The sequence below is a fragment of the Lissotriton helveticus genome, chromosome 1_1, assembly GCF_964261635.1.
Source record: "Lissotriton helveticus chromosome 1_1, aLisHel1.1, whole genome shotgun sequence".
Taxonomy (NCBI): Eukaryota; Metazoa; Chordata; class Amphibia; order Caudata; family Salamandridae; genus Lissotriton; species Lissotriton helveticus.
In genome coordinates, this window is record NC_136057.1 from 1,382,908,394 (window position 1) to 1,382,928,738 (window position 20,345).

General features: G+C 45.9%; 1 protein-coding gene across 1 annotated transcript in view; it reads right to left on the reverse strand.

Annotated features, from left to right (window-relative positions):
• Positions 1-20,345, reverse strand: part of CARD10 (caspase recruitment domain family member 10) — a 243,474-nt gene that overhangs the window by 20,577 nt on the left and 202,552 nt on the right. The window contains exons 13-18 of the mRNA XM_078684000.1: positions 20,176-20,216; positions 18,192-18,297; positions 17,929-18,109; positions 14,410-14,527; positions 2,701-2,941; positions 1,846-1,918 (exon numbers count right to left, since the gene is read on the reverse strand). Coding sequence (XP_078540126.1) covers positions 1,846-1,918; positions 2,701-2,941; positions 14,410-14,527; positions 17,929-18,109; positions 18,192-18,297; positions 20,176-20,216 — 760 coding nt within the window. The remainder of the gene's footprint in view (positions 1-1,845; positions 1,919-2,700; positions 2,942-14,409; positions 14,528-17,928; positions 18,110-18,191; positions 18,298-20,175; positions 20,217-20,345) is intronic.

Consider the following 20,345-nt stretch of genomic DNA (forward strand, 5'->3'; position numbering starts at 1 on the left):
TGGGGTGGCAGAGTGGGCTAAAGAACGGTGATGGATCAAACCCAGATCTTTTGACTGGGTGTGAGTGTTTGATTGGTTCAGATGCTCCGTCCATCACCACCCCCTTTTGTTCTCCATAGTGAATCATTGTTTTATCCTACTAAGATGGCCAACACATTGCTTCTAAATTTGGAACTTTAAAACAATGATGGACTATTTACAATACATCTGAAAGATACCTGCTGCTATGTTTAGTTTTGTTTTTGCAAGTACGTGCCTGCCACGTTTAGATGGCAAAATTATTTTTTTTTTTCTGCGTTAATTTATTTTGCTTGCATTGTTGAGTTTGTGTGTTTTTTATTGTGGTTGTGTCAGGGTGAATGCAAAAATAAGTAAGTGGATGGATTAATGGATGCATGACTACAAATATGAGTGACACAGTGCATATATGATGACTTATTAAGTGGCTAAACCCATTAATGACATAAAAGGTACTTTCATTCATAAGCCAGACCTATTGGCATTGCCATTGCTTGGTTTTATTTCAAGCGCTTGTTGTGATATAATTGTCCTTTAATGATTTTGGGGTGGTGTGCTTGAAGAAGGATTCAGGTTCAAAACACATATACACACAAACACACAACACACCCGCAAAGGCAGAAGGTTAGAGAAAATGTGCCTTTTAGAAAAGAAATACTCCTGTCTAACCCCTTCCGTGCGGGGGTAATTCCCCCGCTGTGCTGGGGGGCGGGGTTGCGCGCAGCGCCCCGGTGCTCATGACGAGCTCAGCTCGTCATGAGGCACGGCGCTTGTGTGCTCATGACAAGCTGAGCTCGTCATGACCACACCCGTTCCCGTGGAACGCTCAGCACAGCAGGGGAATTATCCCCGCTTGTGAGCGTTCCACGGCTCATGACGAGCTGAGCTCGTCATGAGCACCGGAGCGCCGTGCCTCGTGACGAGCTCAGCTCGTCATGAGCATGGATGAGGCTAGGATGTCTGCCCCACTTCTTTATTGGGTGAGGGCACATTAGAGAGCATGTGACCTTCAGTCAAAGAGTGACTTTCTTAGTGTAACTCTCTCAGGCTGTTCCTGTGGTTCCCTCAGCTTTTAACAGGCTTTTCAGCTTTCACTGAGGGTGTTGCAATCACTGACTTCACCCAACCAAGTGCAACCCATAGGCCTCTCTATAAAGATCTGGCGCACAAGTGCTGATATTAGGCCTAGCTGAACTTTGAATACCACCGGCGTAATTCACATAATTTAGGGAATTTCACTTTTTGCTTGTTACACAAAATTCCAGAAATTATGCTAGTTTGCGTAATTAACAGAGTAATTAACAGTAAAATGTTGTGGCAAACACTTGTGAACACCAGAACATAAGCGACTGTTGTTTGCTGTGCTTTTCCTCATTTTCTATTACAATGTAGTGGAACATGACAGATTTGCATTTGGCGTAATTACACATCATTTTGTGTCATTTTGGCAACATTTATTGTAAATACGCAATCTAAATTATGTGAATTTCGCACCCCCCGTCTGAAATGAAACCCAAAATGGGCTGCCTAGTTCTGCACACAAGAAACTTTCTTTTGAGAAGGGGCAGAAGGGGGAAGTCAGAGGCTCATAGGTCCTTCCTTGCCCCATGCTAAAGCATGGCCTCAAGCAGCTTTTACAGTGCGAGCTGCCGGGGGAACACTAGGCACAATTCTCCTCAGCCCCCAGAATAATGGCTAGGTTGGGGTTAAATCATCAGCACATGTATCATTCTTTGCCTGATATATTGACCATTAGAAGTGGATATGCTGTGCTAGACAATGACTCCCAGCTAAGAGCTACAAGGTGGGATCTGGTTTTCATCTTACATTGTTACGGAGGATCTTCTGCATTCGTCCAGAGAATCCCTGATCCTGTTGACAGAGTAGAATCTGTTGAGCCCTGTAAGTGAGAAATATGCAGGATGAGATCGAGCTCCACTCCAAAAGTAATCCTTAAGAGTCACTATACTGAGCAAACATGGTGTCTTGAGATCACATAGTCATTCACCTCATTCCCTTGGTTGCATTACAAGTATCCTGGTGTTGCCTGACCCTGAATAACTGGAGGTTTGTGAGAATTGCTGATTTTGTGACACGTGAGATCTGTAATCTGTTGAGCATATTGGTACATATCAGAACACTTGGATAGGCAATTTGGTGTCAGAAGTGGGATAGTGTTGTTGCAATACAAGTACAGTCCTTTTTGCACTGAAAGCAGCTCAACTTGGATTTTGTTTGGATTTGTGGTGCAGGAGGACTATGGGTATTCCAGAGAAGGCTCTGACTCAGTCTTGATAGTTTAATAAAGTATTTAGATGTTTTCTCAAGCACTGACATTTTGAGCTACTGAGGCCTGAGTCTATCATCTTTGTGTTACCACTTCAGGGTTTGTCTTTTCCGTCCAGTGGTCATTAACAAGTTCCCAACTGGTTGAGGACCCTGCATTGTATTTCAATATGGTCAAACTGTGAGGGTTTTTTGATGATGGAACACAACCCCACAATAAAGAATGCCTGTGGTGTAATAGACGTTTGTGAGAAAAGCCTCCATGAAACAGCTCATCTCAGGTTCATTTAGAAGACATACAGACTTGGCTTGGCCCTCAAACGTGATCAATCCAGGGAGACAAAGGGCAGCAAGTCTACTCAATACGAATCATTAAATAAATAGATGAGTGACAACCTGCTGTAATTCGGGATGGTTCCTTGAGTGAGATCCATCTTAGTGAAGGCATCTACACGGGCGCCAAACCACTGAAACCGCCCTCGGAACATGGTGTCAGTGACATGCAGAATGTCCCGGCACTTCACACGCAGAGCCTGAGGGTCACTGGAATCCCTGATGTCAAGGTTGGCACGGACATAAAAGGAATCTCCTAGTGGCTGTGAGCCTCCACTCATCTCCTGCATCAGTTCTTCATAACCTGTGGTACAAGAAGACAATCAATGCAGCATATCTGCCATGTGTGGTAGCAGTAAAGTCCACCTACCTTCATAGACTGCTGTATCTCATTTTCAGTTGCAGTTTGTGTAACTCTACTGTGTAACTCTACTGTTTCTATAATCACAATAAAAAGATCAGTCAAGCACAAATGAGCTGGGCTTAACCGGCAAGATACAAATGGGCCTGTCTGTGTTAATGTTACACCGTTGCCACCACCAAGGCTACTATAAATGCTCTGTAGACAAAAGTAAAATGGATTTCCTATGGATACTTCTGCCTGATGACTCCTCACCTGTAGAAAACTTGCAGGCATCAGACTAGATCTGGAAACTTCAAAGTTCTCACACCGCCTGTAGAGGGTGCTGGCTTTGTATCGACCCTGAAAGTGTCATCTGGTGATGTTATGAAAGCTACATAAGCCCTGGAATAACAACGTAATTCCCTTTTTTCCAAGCTTTCTATGCAGATCCAGAGCTCACTCTAAGGAGTTTTCTTCTCACAAAAAATGTAAACACAGTACCACGTACAGGTTCAAACCCTGTAGGGATTGTAAAGGACAGATGTCAATTACGTACCCGGCTCTGTTTGTCTTTGGTGCCTGGGGTCGGACCACAACACCTAGGCCTTTGCTTTCTGGCAAAGAATGCACGCTAAGGCCATACAAGAGCAGTAGGGAAAACTCTTTATGGCCAGGACTAGGGATAACAGTCGATGCCAGACATTTGAGGCATTGCTCCATGTCCCCATCTTCATCTTCTGGGAGCAAAATGAAGAAGCACACAAAGTGTAAGAAATGTTCCAAAGGTAAGTCACCTCATCACTCTCAATCTCCCTGAGGATGATCATCCTTGGAGCTGGAGTTAGTCGATTTGACCCCGTTAACCTCCCGCGAACACCCCTCCTCCTCTGACCAGTCCTGCTCAGGTGACTCCACTGGACATGGTCCCTGATGGGCTTCAGACCTTCTTGGATACCTTAGTGCTGGGGCCTTTATGCCCAGGCTTCCGGCGCCAGCCTTTCCTGAGTTTCTGGCATCAGGTTCAGTCTGGAAGCGTTCCTTAATGCATGCACTCGATCTTCTCAAGGGCTTCATTGCCACCTAGCTCCCCTTCAGGGCCGACTGCTCCGTAAAGATTTCAAATGCATATGCCTCTTGCTCTGAAGCCTTTCAGCGCTGCAAGAACGATTCCAGTGCTGACACCACATTGCTTCAGCTTAGCTCTCCGGTATTGGATGCCGCAGCCCGCAATGCCGTGGATGGTGACACAGCCACTTCCACTGCCTTCACCGCTACCTCCACCTCCAGTGCCAAATATTGTGCCACAGCCGCTGCGGCCTGATATTGCTCTTCCAAACGGATCCAGTAGGGATGATAAACATCTGCTGGAGGTAGGCGAGTATAGAAATGGTACAGATTCTGGACTTGCAGCCTTACGGGGATACTGGAGATAAGGCTCGGGAATTTCATGGCTTGTCTTCTACCAGTGACATGGACACCTCTCTTGAGCTAGCTGTGGACTTTGTCACTGGTGCTCAAGTGCCTGAAGTTGTCACACTTCACAAAGCTAGGCATGAGGCAGCTGAGGTGTTGGACTTTCTGCTTTCTACTGCAGAAACTAAGACCATCGTCCTCACCATCTACCAGCCACGGCTCGTTCAGTTAAGAGTGGTGGGCAATGTGGGGGGGGGGGGATTTTGAATGACGATAACGAGGGAAAATTAATTATTTATCATCGTCTGTCAAAATCCCCCCCTCTCTCCACCCCTCACCCCCCGCTCCCCTCCCACCCGGCCCCACCGCCCCACAGCTCTAACATGAACGGTCCGCTGTTGCCATCTATTCCTGCAGCAGAACCTCTCCTCTCTTTCAACAAGGTCATTCATGACAGCAAGTGAGACACCCTCTTTCACCCAATGATCAATAGGCTCATTGTCTATCGCCCTGCTCCAGATGATCCTGCCCTTCCTTTCAATCCACCCTTTACTGAAGAGCCTGGTCATACACGCTTCATGCTTCATGTACCAATTAGGAGGAGCCTTGCCGACGGCACCCTTTGGCAGGAAATCTAAGCACCTATAAGCTTAGGGCAAAAAGTCCTCCGCTGAGAGCACAGTCCTGAAATCATTGAATGCCATCTGCCTCCTGGTTCATTATAACTATGCCATATGGCTCAGAAGGTACTACTTCATGACCCAGAAGGCATGAGGAATCATTTTCAGCAAGTGATGTATGGTGGGCAAAATGCCATCCAGCACATTATTATATCAGGACTGGACAAGGATGATTCGTTTACTTGGGCGATGGGCATCTCTGTTTACATTCAAAGGCATTACTGGGTCCAGACATCTAACTTTTCAGCAGACATCCAGGTGAATCTTATGGATCTAAACACACAAAGAGGGACCAGGGGGATTTAGAGATCAGCAGGCATTACCTCCCCAAGACTTAATATTAACCAGAAAAGGAATTCCTGGGTCTGATAGGTAGGGAAAGACAGGGAAGAAGAGACTGGTGTCACTCGAAGTTGGAGTATTCCCTTTTCAGGACAAATTCCCTCCTCCCACCAAAGGCCTTTTTTGGACTCTTCAGGGAGACTTACCCTTAGCCAAACACCAGGGCCTAAATTGAGGCCCTAATCCTGATGTTACCAGGAAACTACCAGTAAATCACTAACTGGATCTTATTGGGACCACTGGTTTTGTATTTTCATGTTTTTGTCACATTTCTGTTTTATCCCTTGAGCACATAAGCAGGAGCATTTTTAATACAGGTCCTGAAGAATGCCATGACACCTCTAAGGAGGGTTGTAGGTAGAAACATGTTGACCTACTCCTTTGGAAAGAACCAGCGGACATAATTATGCCCGGTGGGCCTATCAGCTTATTTTTTAATTCTGACCCAGGGACGAGTGAATAAAGCGTACTGCATACCTTGGAGCCAGTTTTAGTTCACATATTTCTCACTAACGCCCTGCTTTCTCTCTCCACTCCGTGCTATTTAGTAAGGTATTTATTATACCTCTGGAAATATCCCTGAGCTCCTCCCTCTAGAGAGGGGGTGTAGCCCACACCTTGACTAGGCATCAAGGTGTGAGGAAGTACCCTATGCCACCTCTAGTGAGTGAGGAAATGTGTAGGCCTGGGCAGTAAATTCCGTTCCGCTCGCGGAATCTGCGGAATTAGGGCAACTTTGCATTCCGCAGAAAACGCAAAATTGCCCAAAATTCTGCGTTCCGCGACTTCGCGAAATTTTTTGCTTGTTCGCGAGATAATTACCCCCTAGCACGCAAACAGCAATTGCGAACAGGAAAAAAGCATCACAATTCTGCGTGTTTGCTGAATTTCTGCGTGTTTGCTGAGATTTTTTACCGTTTTGCGGAGATTTGCGTAACGCGATTACGCAAATTTCGCCCACCCCTAGAAATTTGTGATGAAAAGGAAATACCCTAATTTTGAGTGACACCAATCTCTTCTTCCCTGTCTTTTCCTACCTATCAGACCCAGTAATTCATTTTTTTTTTTTTAAATATATCTTTTATTTAGTTCACAGGATAAAGAAAACATGAATTGTACAGTATGTCATTGCACGAAAACGCATAAAAAGATAAAGAAATGTCATACATGGATCATGGAGCGAAACGTAAGGTACACTGTTACTTCACAATGAAATACCATGGCGGAAAATCAGACCCAGTAATTCATTATGTGGTTAATCTTGTGGATCTGCCATTCGACAGGGCACATCTGGTTGGCGACAAGGCTGATTCAGCAGTGGAGCATTTAAAGATCAGTAAAGCTATGCTGACTCCTTTGGTCTTCAACTATCTCCTTACTCACGAGTCTTTTACAGTTTCAACAACATCAAGGCTTCTAAAGAGGATCTTCCTTTCCTCACCGACAACAATATCATCCACAAACCCAGCAACTCCCTGACCTATTGGTCAGACGGTACTGAGGTAGATTCAGAGGAAAGGGCAGTGGATTCACCTGGCAACCTTCCTCCCCCTTCTCCTCTCCCGCACCACCAGGAATGCAGAACTAGTTTGCTTCCCCAAACCCACTCCGAGCCTATGGGATGACCGGTGTCCTGCTGTCTCCCAGGCTGGAAAGCCGTTACTTTGGGCTATGCAAATTGTGGAAAGGGGTTACACCCTTCCCTTTCTTCAGGCTACAACCCATATTTCCCCTCTGCCCTCTTCTCCCCGTCAAGATCACCTTGCCATACTGCAAGAGAAGATGGCTATGCTCATACGGAGCTGGTGCCAGAGCAGGCGAAGGGTCAAGATTGTTATTGACATTACTTCCTTGTGCTCAAGAAGGATGTCGATCTGCATATGATCCTGGACCTCGACGAAATGAACTTCATCAAAAAAGGAAAAGTTCAAGATTCTGACCCAAGCTCAAGTGCTACTGGCGCTAAAATGTGGAGACTGGAGGTGTCCCTCGACCTCCAGGATGAGTATTTCCACATCCCTAACCTAAGATCACATTGGATGGATTTGCGATTTGTGATGTGTTCTGCACACTCCCAATGTGTGGTGCTTACCCTTTGGCTTGACATGAACACCTTGGGTCCTCACGAAGGTGATGGCATTGGTAGCTGCTCATCTCAGGGCATTGGTTATCTGAATATTCCCGTATCTGAACAACTAGCTTAACAAAGCTGGTTTGGCAGAAGTGGTGTCATGCCATCTGCAGTTGAAAGTATCCCTGCTATTCCACCTGGGCATTTCAATGAACAAGTCCAAGTCTCACCTGTGACCCTCCCAATTACTCCTGTTAATAGGGTTGGTACTGGACACCATTCTTCTCCATGACTTTCGCCCACTGCAAAGGATCAGAGACATTCAGGAAATGGTTTCATCTTCCCAGCAAGGTGTGAGAGTCCCAGTCCTGAGAGTCCTAGATTTGCTAGCTTCCTGCATTCTTCTAGTCACACATGCACGTTGGCACATGAAGGTGGGTGGCTCCTCCGCTAAGGCGGAGGAGTGTAGCCCCACTTCTTTAAAGCAGTGCAAAGTAAAAATGAAATGAGAATAACAGCAGTCCGTTATTATCATTTTTTTTACTATTGCAGTTGCACTGCAGACAAACCCCGTTGATAATGCGGGGCGGGGCCGGCCTCCCCTGATGTCGAAGCCGGAGAAGGAGTTGTGGCTACACCAAAAGTGCGCATTAAGGTTTGGCGGGTGTCTCGGGCCGGCCAAACCGTAATGCGTACTATGCATGTTCTCCACAGATTGTATTATACAGCCTTAGTGGAGAACTTGCCCAGCCTCCAAGCCCCTAACCACAGCACTCAGACCAATCACAACGCTGCTTAAGGCAGCGTTGTGATTGGTCAAGGGATTCTGGGAGGCTGGGTGCTTCCTGCTGGAGAGGACGCAGCGACTGCGACAGCGACCTCCAGGGTAGTTTTCTTTTTCTTTTTCCCTACCCCCACCTTCCTTCTACCCCTGCCACGGTTCCCTACAAACCGCCACTGCATGAAGGGCCTGCAGTTGTGCCTCTGGAGGCATTAGCTACATTATGGGGAGACACATCAAACTCAATCATGATGTCCCCCAGTGCTGTGGCAGAAGTGGTATGCTGGGGGAATAAGTGGTTTGGCTACCGGAGGGACTTCACTTTCCCCTCCAGCTGTGACTAGGAAAGTGACAGATGCCTCCACCATCTGGGGAATCTGGGGATCAGAGACCTCTAGTCTCCATGAGAGCAGGTCCGTCACATCAACCTGTGGGAGCTGCTAGTGATTCAGTTGGCGCTTAAGGCCTTCCTCTCCTTCCGAGGTCAGTCGGTCCATATTTTGACAGACAAAACAACAGTGATGTGGCATATGAACAAACAAGCAGAAGTGGGGTCTCAACTCCTTTGCCTGAAAGCATTGATACTGTGGTCCTGGGCACACCACTATGGCATTTTGCTCACAGCCAAACACCTACTGGGGTCTCTGAATGTCAGAGCCAAAAGCGTGAACTGGTGTTATCTTGCCAATCATGAGTGGGGTCTTCTACCAGAGTAAGGCCAGGACAGCTTGGCCCAGTGGTTAACTCCTCACGTGGACTTGTTCACCTCTTCAGAAAATGCTCAGTGCCGGCAGTTCTGTGTCCTCCATTATCTGTTGAGGTGAGCCTTGGGGGATGCCTTTCAGTTGAGATGGAACTTTCAGCTACACTGCACATTTCCCCATACCCTTGATTCCTTGGGCTCTGAGGAATATTCACCAAACCGGGACCAAGTCATTCTCAATGACCCGGATTGACCAAGAAGGGTGTGATATGTGGCTCTTCCGCACTTCTCCACGTGTGTGGACAATAATGTAGACCCCTTGGAGGCCAAGCTATCTCATGTCCTGCAACAACCACTTTCTCTTGCTCAGAGGGGTTGTGCAATAGGCATTGTCAAAGGGTATTTAGCGGCCTTACCTACATTCCTCTGTCTGCCTGACCAGCCATCCTTTCTCATGTGGGACCATTGTCATGCATTTTTTGAAGGGCTTTATGAATCAGTATCCTCCAATCCCATTTCCTGTGCCCTAATGGGAGCCTAATTTAGTCTTGACTTTTCTTATAGAGACTCCGCTTGAGCCCCTACTTGGTTGTTCCATAAGAACGGGAGAGCGAGTTACAGGCTCTCAGGGGTATATTACCAACAACTAGCGATAATTTTTGTCTCTAACTTGTTTAGAGACAAACATTATCGCCGCACATCGGCGATTTTTATCGCAGATAAACCTTGCTATTAGCAAGGTTTATCGCAAATGCGATAAAAAACTCCCGCAATGCATGAATATCGCTGAAAAGTCAGCGATATTCATGCATTATCGAGCAAATGCTCTTAGCCATGTTATCCACCTCCCATTGGATAACATGGCTAAGAACTGCTCAGGGCAGGTGTTAGCTTTTGGAGATATTCGCGCTTAGAGCGAATATCTCCAAAAGTTGGTAATAGGAGATAGCGATGTTAGCGACTGTTTCCAGTCGCTAACATCTTGGCACGCCCACTTTGCATGTCATTAGTGATAAATATCACTGACATGCAAAGCGGGGCCCAAGATGGTCGCTATCTCCTATTAGCTGTCGCTAACTGGTGTTAGCGACAGCTTGGTAATAGGGAGATAATTTTATCTCCGCTTTCTTGGCTTTTAAAGCCAAAAAGCGGAGATAAACCCCCTTGATAATATGCCCCTCAGTTCCTATCCCACTTTTACATCTTTTTATCTAGACAAATTGGTGTTGCGAATCAGGGCTGCTTTCCTGCCAAAAGTGGTGACACATTTCTACCTGGGTCAGTCGATGACCCTCTGAACCTTCTGAACCTTCTAACCTTTCCATCCCACAAAGAAGGAGTGGACGCTAGATGTATGGGCAGATAGAATCTCGACTGCACTAAGAACATACGACTTGATGACTATCTCTTTGTCGGTTACTGTGGTGCTAAGAAGGCAAAAGTGGTTCAAAAAAGGATCCTCTCAAAATGGATCAACTTATTTGTCAAAACCTGCTATGCTTCAGCCAAGAACAACTCTCTGCAGGGACTTAGGGTTCATCCCACCAGGGCCAAATCCACGACTTCGCCCCTAGCCGGAGGAGTTCCTATTGCAGAGATCTGCAAGATGGCGACGTGAGTGTCCCTGCATACTTTTGACAAGCACTGCAGAATGGATTCTGAACTGCATAGGGATGGCCACTTTTCTGAGTGGTTGTTGGCACTTCCTTGTCTAACCATCCACAACCCCTCCTTCAAGGGCAGGGTATGCACTACTCTATCAATGTCAGGCTGTCACTCGCCTTGAAGGCAAGGGAAAAGTGGATGGAAACTGAGGTTGGTACACTAGGGCAGGCGCCAAAGGTCTTTGATTATGTCACCATAGGCCACTTCCAACATTGATATGGAATCAACACCCCCACCAGCAGTATAGTTGTTTTCCAACTTCACCACTCTATATTAATATCTGTCTACGGCCACCCAGTTAATAGTTTCACTTATATTTTTACACAAAAATTACTCTGCTAGGAAAACTGACATCACAATCTATTTGATTGTCCCAATGACATCACCGAAGTAGACATTACTTTACCTTTTTCAGTGATAGTTTTACAAAAAGTGGCATCACGCAGTCTTTGGTTGTAATTAAATCTCATGAAATGGATAAGAAACCTACCATAAATTTAAAAAATAACTTTTAAGATTCTGACATAAAGATAAAAACCAGGCATAGGGGCCCTGAAGGGAAGTATAAGATGCAGTAGCAGCCTCTGGTGACTTTTAGTGATGCCCTGGTTATCGGTTACTTTGCCTCCTGGATGACTGGCCCATCGGTCCTTTGCTGGTTCCCCTGTAAAGGGACTGATCCATGAACATGTATGTGTTTCTGCTCCCTCTGTGTGGTAGTGATGTAAGTGATGGCTTGTCTAAGTGGTGAGAGCCTCGGGTTTACAACCACTTTCATAACCAGATGGGTCCCAACTCCTACCGCTTCTGCCCTTAAATGGCATCCAGATTCACTGGGGCATTATGATCCACCCACTGTCACAAATTGGGCTCATCACCAGTTTTTCAAAAGACCCTGCTAACAAAAGCCCATATTTGGTAGACCAACCTGAACCTTTCAGAAATGCAGCTGCTGTCCATGTGCACCCTGAGGACACTGCTCTCACCATTAACAATTATCTCTGCATGCAGGAAGGGGCATGTGGAACTAAAGTCATCAGAATCTTATATCTATCACCAACTGGAATGACTCCCAGTCATGCAAAATGGATTGCTGATATCATAGTCTGAGAATATGTCAGGCCGACTCCTTATAGCATTGTGCGAGTTAAGTTAGCATTTGCGGCAACATTTTGTATTCAGCGGCCATTTTGTACCATGATCGAAAGCAAGCTTCTGTCTCATAATCTTTGCCTCAGCAGAAAGCAGCCTTGATTGTTTCTCTTTATCTTATTCAAGGTTGAGCTCCACTACACTAATGAATAGATCGTTCTGTCTCTGCATGCCTTTCCTGCTAGGTAGCCCTCGGAATGATCTGCAGTCTCAAAGAGGATCCGTCTAGGTTTTTGTTCCCACTGTCACCACTAATCTGTTGACCCCCAGTCTTCAAAGGGTGCTACAATTATGGCAACCCTAATACTGCCACAAACTATCTCATCCACAGTCTCATAAGGGGACTTGCCAGGACCACAGTCATGCTTATGCCATCAATCTGCATTTTCCTGGTAGTACCATATCCCCTTACTGCCACTAATTCCAGCCTTTGCCAGTGTCACGGATAAAGGCAGGAACAATGCCTTACTTTAGTAAGTTATTAAGTGTTTAAATTGGCATGGCAATTGTTGGAATACGAGCAATAAAAACATTTTAAAGGGTACATCATGCCTCAATGGTAGTCATATAAGCTCCCACTTGTGCAAATGTTAATATTGTATCTTTGAAATGTACATTCATGTTCCTTCCCTTCGGCTGTATCACACCAGCACGCAGTTGTATTTCCCCTCAGACTGAACATCTGCTAATCTACCTCAACAAAACTCACTTCACCTCCTCTGGAACTCAAACTATCTGAACTCCAACACTGAATCTACTGTAACTGTGCCTCACGATCCTCTCAGATTGGTTAAAATGAACTCATTGATCGCAAATCCAAAAATGTAATCTGGCCCACCAAACTAAAACTGAATTGCCTCAGAAACCCTGATGATTTACCCAGTTTCACCCCACTGAAGCTCACTAGCTGCCACCAGGAGTCGCTCTTCCCCTACCCATCTACATTTGGTAACTGTACCCTGGCTCGATCTCCCACCCTAGACAACACCACAGCACAAAAACTAAGGGGCATATATACAAGGAAGTGGCTGAGCATGGCATTAGCCTCATTGGCTTAACGCCACGCTCTTCCATTTCAGAAATGCAGGACTGCACCATATTTACAACAATTGTGGTTCAGCCCTGCGTTTTCCCCTGCGCTGTCGGCAAACTTAGCAGCCTAACGCCAATGCAGGCACCCTTGCACCATAGTGCAAGGGTGTCTGAGTTGAGGGAAAGATTGTTTTATGTGCAGGAAGGTCTCCCTTTTCTGCACATAAACAATCAATAGAAATTTGCTGTTTTTATGTGTGCTACACGACTCAGCATACATGGAAACAGCAAAAACGAGGAGGAATAAAGCATTTCTCCTTGTTTCGCCTATTTAAGAGCAGGTTTTCCCTGGACTTAAATTTGGCACATCCTACTATTTTTGGTGCCCTTGTAATTAGGGGGCAGTATCAAAATCAATGGATGTTGCCATCCGCTTTCACCCTGAATACAGCGTGAGAGGGTGCCTTATTTACAAGGCAGCTTTAACCGCTTCGTTGCGGCAGAAATTCTGCCGCGGTGCCGAAAAAATAATACGCGTGCGCAGTTTGGACGGCCAGCGGCCTTCCTCCGCACATGCCCACCATGACTTCGGACAGCCGCTGGCCGTCAGACACATGGAAAAGGCTAAGCCATGTTAAGGTGGCCAAACGCTGCCTTGTAAATAAGACGAAACCCTATCGCCACCAAAACATCACTAAAAGTGATGTTGTGGTGGAGAAAGGAGCTTGTAAATATGACCCTCAATCTAACAGCCCTGAGCACCACACTTCACTTAGCACCTAGTCTCCAAAACACCCAAGCGCCCCTTACTTTGACTTCTTACTAGATCTTGGATGGACATCAAAATCAGCTGTATCAAAAATGTTCAAACCAGCCCCACACTGGAGGTGGCTGAGACTAGAATGGAGAATGGGATATTCATGCCTGGGTCATGGCGGCTCTCCAGCTCGGAAAGCAGACCCCTAGGGCCTTATTTATGAAGGCCTTGTGCCGCCGGTGCGTCACTTTTAAAATGGGAAAAAGTGACGCACCGGTAGCGCAAGGCCTTCATAAATAAGGCCCCTAGCCTGCAGCCTACCGTGCAAATACCAGAGTAGCAGAAGGGCCAGTCTGACACTGTTTCTCATTGCACAACCACGTAAAAACATACCCCTTGCATTCAGACTGCCAGACCACGCCAAATGTCCCTGTTAGTGCGTCCGCCTTACGAGCACAGTCTGTCTGCCCTATAGGGCAGTCTGCAGTGCCAGAAGGCTGATCTAAAAGGGTAGTTTATGGGCTGCTTTTAGCTTTTTGTGGGACTGTCTTATGATCTGGCGAGTCAGTTATCACTTTTGATTTCTCTGAGGTTACCACAAACATTGCTTGAGGTAAGCACGAATCTCCAATACCTTGCAAATCACATACACAGCTTGTCTTTACACACATTCAACTATGCCCCGATTTGCTAATGTGGGCCACTTTTTAATCTATCTAAATTGCTAATGGGACCGCTTTTAATTTGGAGCCTGGCGGGCATATTTTCTTCCTAGTCCAAACCTGTTTAAGATCCACTCTCACACTCCTACCACCTCCATCACCTGGACTCACCCTCTTTGTCCATCCGGAAGGTCAGAGCTGCAGGGTCAGAGCAGTGTTGGAGGTACAAGCGGGCCACTTCTTTCGTGCATTGCTCCAAGGATAGAGGGCCTAAGTCTGAAGACCGAAACTACAAGAGGGGAAAGAAGATGAGGGAATAGGTAGGTTGCTTTACGAACGTATAGCTCGATTGCTCGTGGGACACACGTCAAAGCGACAAGAAACAAAGCAATGCGAACAGTAGCACCGACCAACATTTGCATGCAAAGGTATTTTGCACTAAAAGTAGGCATGAGTGCAGCACTAGATAGCATTTCATTTCGTTGCATCAAACTCCTGATTGCTCATGTAAAGAGAGCATAATAATGGCTGGAAGCTCTAAGATTCCATGCAAACCCAGAGCAAATAAAGTTACACAACGTTCAGTGACCTGGCTTTGTGTAGAATCCTGGTGCCGAAACAGCGTGAGCGATGGGGAAAAAGCAAAGGCTTTGCTATTTGCACATATAATACATGTTATTTCTGTGAAAAATCAACATATTACCTAATTGCCCCTTGGTCAATCGTCTACTTGAGGCAATTCACAACATGCACCAAATACAACAGTCACTAACTTTTGTGCCAAGGTCCAACTCTAAATCTTATTTAGCATCACTCAAACACGTCATATTTGGCGTGCCTATGACTAAGGACTATGAGGCATATCTACAAGGAAATAGCACAGCACGATGGCAATTCCACAAAACTGCGATGCGTGATTTAAAAGATATCTGCCATATTTACAACAATGCGGTGCATCCCTGTGTTTTCATTTGCGCTGGTGCTAAAAATAGCGCTAACGTTAACACATACATCCTTGCGCCATAGTGCATGTGGGTGCTGCGTTGCAAGGAATGATAGTTTCTGTGAAGGAAGGTGCCCCTTCCTGCATTATAAACATTCAATAATGCTGTTTTGCTCTTTCTATATGTGCTGCAGAATGCAGCACACATAGAAAAAGTAAAAACACGTAATAGGCAAAAAAAATTATTAAGGAAATAAAAGTATTTCTCCTCGTTGCGCCAATCTGATGCCTTCTTTTGCATGGTGTTAGTTTTTGGTGCTGCTTCCGATTTACAGATCTTTGCAAATCTGGGGCATCGCCAAAAAGCAATGGGTGTTACAGTGGAACACCCACAGCAATTCCCATTGCATGCCCTTTTCACACAGAAAACTGTGTGAAAGGGTTCCATATTTACAAAGTGGGATTAAGCCATGTAAAGTGCTTAACACCACTTTGTACATATGGTGCAGAGCATTGTGCCACCGGAACGTTGTAAAAAGTGACTTTCCGGTGGCACAATCCCACTGTAAATATGCCCCTATGTGCACCTTTTAAGTACAGTGCAGCAGGGGTGGCTGGTGACATTTTACAGTGGTGGGGCGCAAACTGATTTGCAAGTGCGGGCCCCAGGCCACTCAGGCCGGCGGCGACGCCCCCCCGACCCACATACACAACACTCAAAGAAATGTATTCACACACGCATACACACAAACACATCCATTCACAACACTCTCCACCAAACATTCATGCATACACGCACGCTCGCACCAAACACTTTAAAATAAAAGAAAAACACACACTCTTACCTTGCTGCCGGTCCCGGTCCGCGCCACCTCTGGGCTCTGCTCCCCACACGTCACAGGCTCATGGCGCCCCTGGCCAATCCTGGCGCCAGGGGCACAGGTATCTTCTCGCCCGCAGCACGCTCATTAGGGCTCCTAATGGGCATGCGCAACGCCGCAAAAACACAAGTGTGCATGCGTGGGCACGGGTAAAAATTCACCCTCCGTCCCCACTCATGCGCGCTTGTGTTGCCGCCTGTACAATCATGTCAATCAATCAACATGACGCCCGCCCGGCGGTCTGACGTCATGTTGATTTATTGTCATGATTGTCACAGTCTTAACTCAAAAACGCAGAGGGAGCTGCGGCCGGCGCTTCGGGCAGGGGGGGCTACGCCCCCACACCCCAATGGACGAACCGCGCCTGCAGTGCAGTGCTCTCTTTGCCTTTCACTCAGTGCCATTCCAGTAAAAAAAAAGCATTACAGCCTTCCTAGCGATGAGCTGATGCAGGACATCAGTGAACATTGGTGGATATCCCATCCACTGTATTAAAAGTGCATTGATCTGAATGGCACCAAAATACTCTGAATAGGCCAATTGCCACTTTTTGGCAGATGTCCAACTCAGCCAACCTCTAAATAAGGCCCTTAGGGCCAGATGTACAAAACATTTTTCAGGTCGCAAATGCCCCACTATGCAGAAACAAGCTGTTTGTGACCAGAATAGTTTTTTTCCAAAAGTACAAAATGCGATTTGGAAACTTGTTGTTGAATCACATTTAGCATTTGTGATTTGGCATTTGGAAGAGGCGTGTTTAGGGCGTCCCTTTCAAATACCGAATCGGTATTGTATGTATTACTTTTTTGTGACCGAATTCCAGTTACAAAACAGTAACACTTTATCACCTGTTTAAAACTGGTGGTAACTAATTAGCAAGGACCTCCTTCCATTTTGAGAATGTACATACAAATATTTTTTAAGAGCAGGCAGTGGTCCCACGGACCACTGCCTGCACTTAAAAAAATGAAACTTCTAGGTTTCATTTTATTCTTTTTAAATGCGCCTTATTTTCCTATAAAGGAAAATGGTCTGCAATTTAAAAAAAAATTGCTTTATTAAAAAACAATCCCAGAAATGTTGGTGTGCTGACCTCAGCACGCCACCATCCCCTGAGATGGCTGTGATTTCTGATGGGTCGCAAACTAGGACATACCTCGTTAATATTCATGACGTGGGTTGATTTGCGACCCACAATGATCCCTAAATGGAACTCAATGTGTTTTCTAATTAAGAATACCGATTTTATAATTGTGATTCAGAGAAAACTGCAATTAGGAAATCTTTATTCCTAATGTTTGTACATTTGGCCCTTAATCTGATGATACAAAAAAAGCTTACATATCACCATGGTCTTTTGCTCAACCTCAGACACATCTTAAACTTGTCTTACAACTTCCTAGACAGGGCCGGACTGGGAAGCCAAAGCAACCCTGGCAATTTTGTCATGCCAGCCCCGGGAGGGGAGTCCAAGTGTGAAGCACTGCTGCTTTTGTTACTGGGGCCCGATAGTGCAGCAACATTGCAAAACTGGCCTACAGTAACGAAACCGGCCATCACCTGGCTATAGAACCAGCTCCCACCATTCCAGACTCCAGGGGAAATGCCCAATGCCCGGTAATGCCAGTCCAGCCCTGTTCATAGATCACACTGTATTGCATGAAGTCCAGTACTGCCAGACCCACGCCAGATTTTTGGAATATCTAAATATTTACAGATAATTCAGTTGAAATGAACTAATTTACAGAGTCAGTGAAAATCATGAAAAATAAGTATTGATCTGACCCTCCTGGCCCTGTGTTGGACACCCCACCCTCTAGAAGTAAGCTAAAGGATTAGAAGAAGGGTCTCCCGACCGCAACCTACCTTCAACAGGCGGCAGCCCTCTCTTAACCCGGCTGTCTCGGCCTCTGAGCCGGGCTTCAACCACTTCACATAGACACCCTTGTGGCTGCCGCCCACTATGGAGATGGTGTCTCCCACGCACTGATCTGTGTGACCCGGGGTGCCTGAGAAATCTTCTGCTGGAAGGGTGATGGTCAGCTGTCTGGAGACAGAGAGAGAAAAGCTGAGGGCTTTGAGGACACAGAAGGGAAGAAGACCACACAGCAAGCCAGGGGTTACTTTACCTGCAGAGGACTCCTCTGTGAGCCCAGCTGTCGCAGGAAGTTGGGATGCTAAAGAGGCTCGTGGGAGATATACTGGAGGAGTACAGAGGCGTGTTCCTGACATTCCCTAAAACAGAGGTTTTTAAGGACATTAAGATTTGCACCAAGAATATATATATTTTTTATTAAAAACTCTTTTTATTAACAGTGTTCATTCTAGCACCAATAATATTTGTAGGATGGAGCCAGGTGGGAGTGACAGTCAACGTGGCTCGCATGACACAGACAAACATTGTTCTCTTGTATCAGATGAAAGTTAGAACTCAGTGGGAAACATTGTGTTCAAATAATGTCCATGCACTCCATGCACAACTGCAAAGTCAGTACATTTCTAAAGCAATGGTACCATAACACCTTAAATGAGTCCCCATGACATAAATGATAACATCATACATGATGCAGGGCTTTACTTAGAGTGTCTTGGGGGGGGGGGCACCGGTGTAATTGGCAGTGGTCCCTCCTGTCAAGCTTGCAGTTATCTCACTCTATTTACAAGCAGTAGAGGCGCCAGGTTTACGTCAGCTGCGCCTCTGCTCGCTCCAGTGGTGGAAAGCTCCCACCTGGCGACAGTTTACAGTGGCGATCATCATTCCCTACTGAGGGCGGCATAACTGTCGCCTATTCATTCCGATCTCTGCCACGACACTGGCAGGGAAACTGCAGCACGGCTCCCAGGCACAGGGAGAAACTCCCTCTGTGTTGTGGCCATTTGGTTTCAGTATTGAGAAAACAAACTCCCACTGTGCACGTTTATGTTTCTTAATACAAAAAGTTTGCTGGGCACGCGCTTTAAGCATGGCACCCGCTTTTCAAGCATTCGGTCAGGGGTGGCTCTTCCGCTATGGTGGAGGAGCGTCGCCCCACTGCTTTTAAACAGTGCACTTCAAAGTCAAGGAAACATAAAATAATAATAACTTTGAGTTGTTATCATTTTATGATCCAGCTGCTTAGCGGGTGGGTGGTTGGGCAGGGCTGCTCTGCTCTCGGAGCAAGGGAGGAGTGGTTTGCCCGCTCCTAAGTGTGCAATGACTGTTTGGTCTGCCCTCTCTGGCCACCCAAACCAGTCATGCGCACTTTCCCTGTTCTCCATGCAGGCTGCATTACCGTCTATGTGGAGAACAAGCCCAGGCCCCCAAACTAGTTAAGCATTGAACCAGGATGCTCAGAACCAATCACAGCGCTGCATTGCAGCTGTTCTAAAGCATGAGATATGCAGAATAAAAGAGGGACACCTTTTATTACCTGAAGAAGGCACATGTAGGTCTGTTTTTTGCTGAGTGTAAGACTATATGTTTTTCTTAAACCATTTTTTTTTTGGAATCAGAATGGACAGTATTAATACAATGCCGTATCCGTGCTTCGGTGGCAAACGAAATCACTACTTGTTTGCGAATAAAATTTTTAAAAACAGCCGTTGAAGGTGTATATAGTGTTTTTAAAATGAAATAATGTATTGTGTTTGTAGCAGAAGGGTCCATTTGGCGTAATGTACGTTAAAATAAAATAAATAAAAAAATTCGGTATAATGATACCCAATTTGCCAAACCATGCCTCATTATTCAGTCTACTCTGTTCCCTCTCTATACCTCATGCAGTGACATCATACTTCTAGTCTGGAGTTAAATTTGCAGTATTTAAAATCATTTGTTGAAAATGCCTGGAAGGGTTGTCACTATTGGCAGAAATTCCTCTAACGCCATAACTGCTGCTATATTGCATTGGTGGACATGTCTAGGTTTTGCAGGTTTCAGTCCGCCTGAGTGGAGGAGGTGCATGCAAATCTCGAGACCAGTGGGCCCAGAAGAACAGCTATGTCGTTCAAAAAATCATTTCACGCCTTTCAAACATGGCTGCACTATGCTATCTGTGGGCTTGCAGTGACATCAAGTGGACATTCTATGTATTGCGGGCATGTAAGGGTTTGAAAATCAACAGCTTGTTTTACCTGTTCGTTCAACATTAAAGAAGCCAGAGTCGTAGGAATAGCTGTGAGCAAGAAAAAGAGACAAGAATCAGCCAGAAACCATCACCTGTAAATGCCTGAAAGTGCAACCTGATACCAGGCAGAGTTTACACTGTCACTCAAAGTGACATTCCATTCAGCCGGTGTTTTTA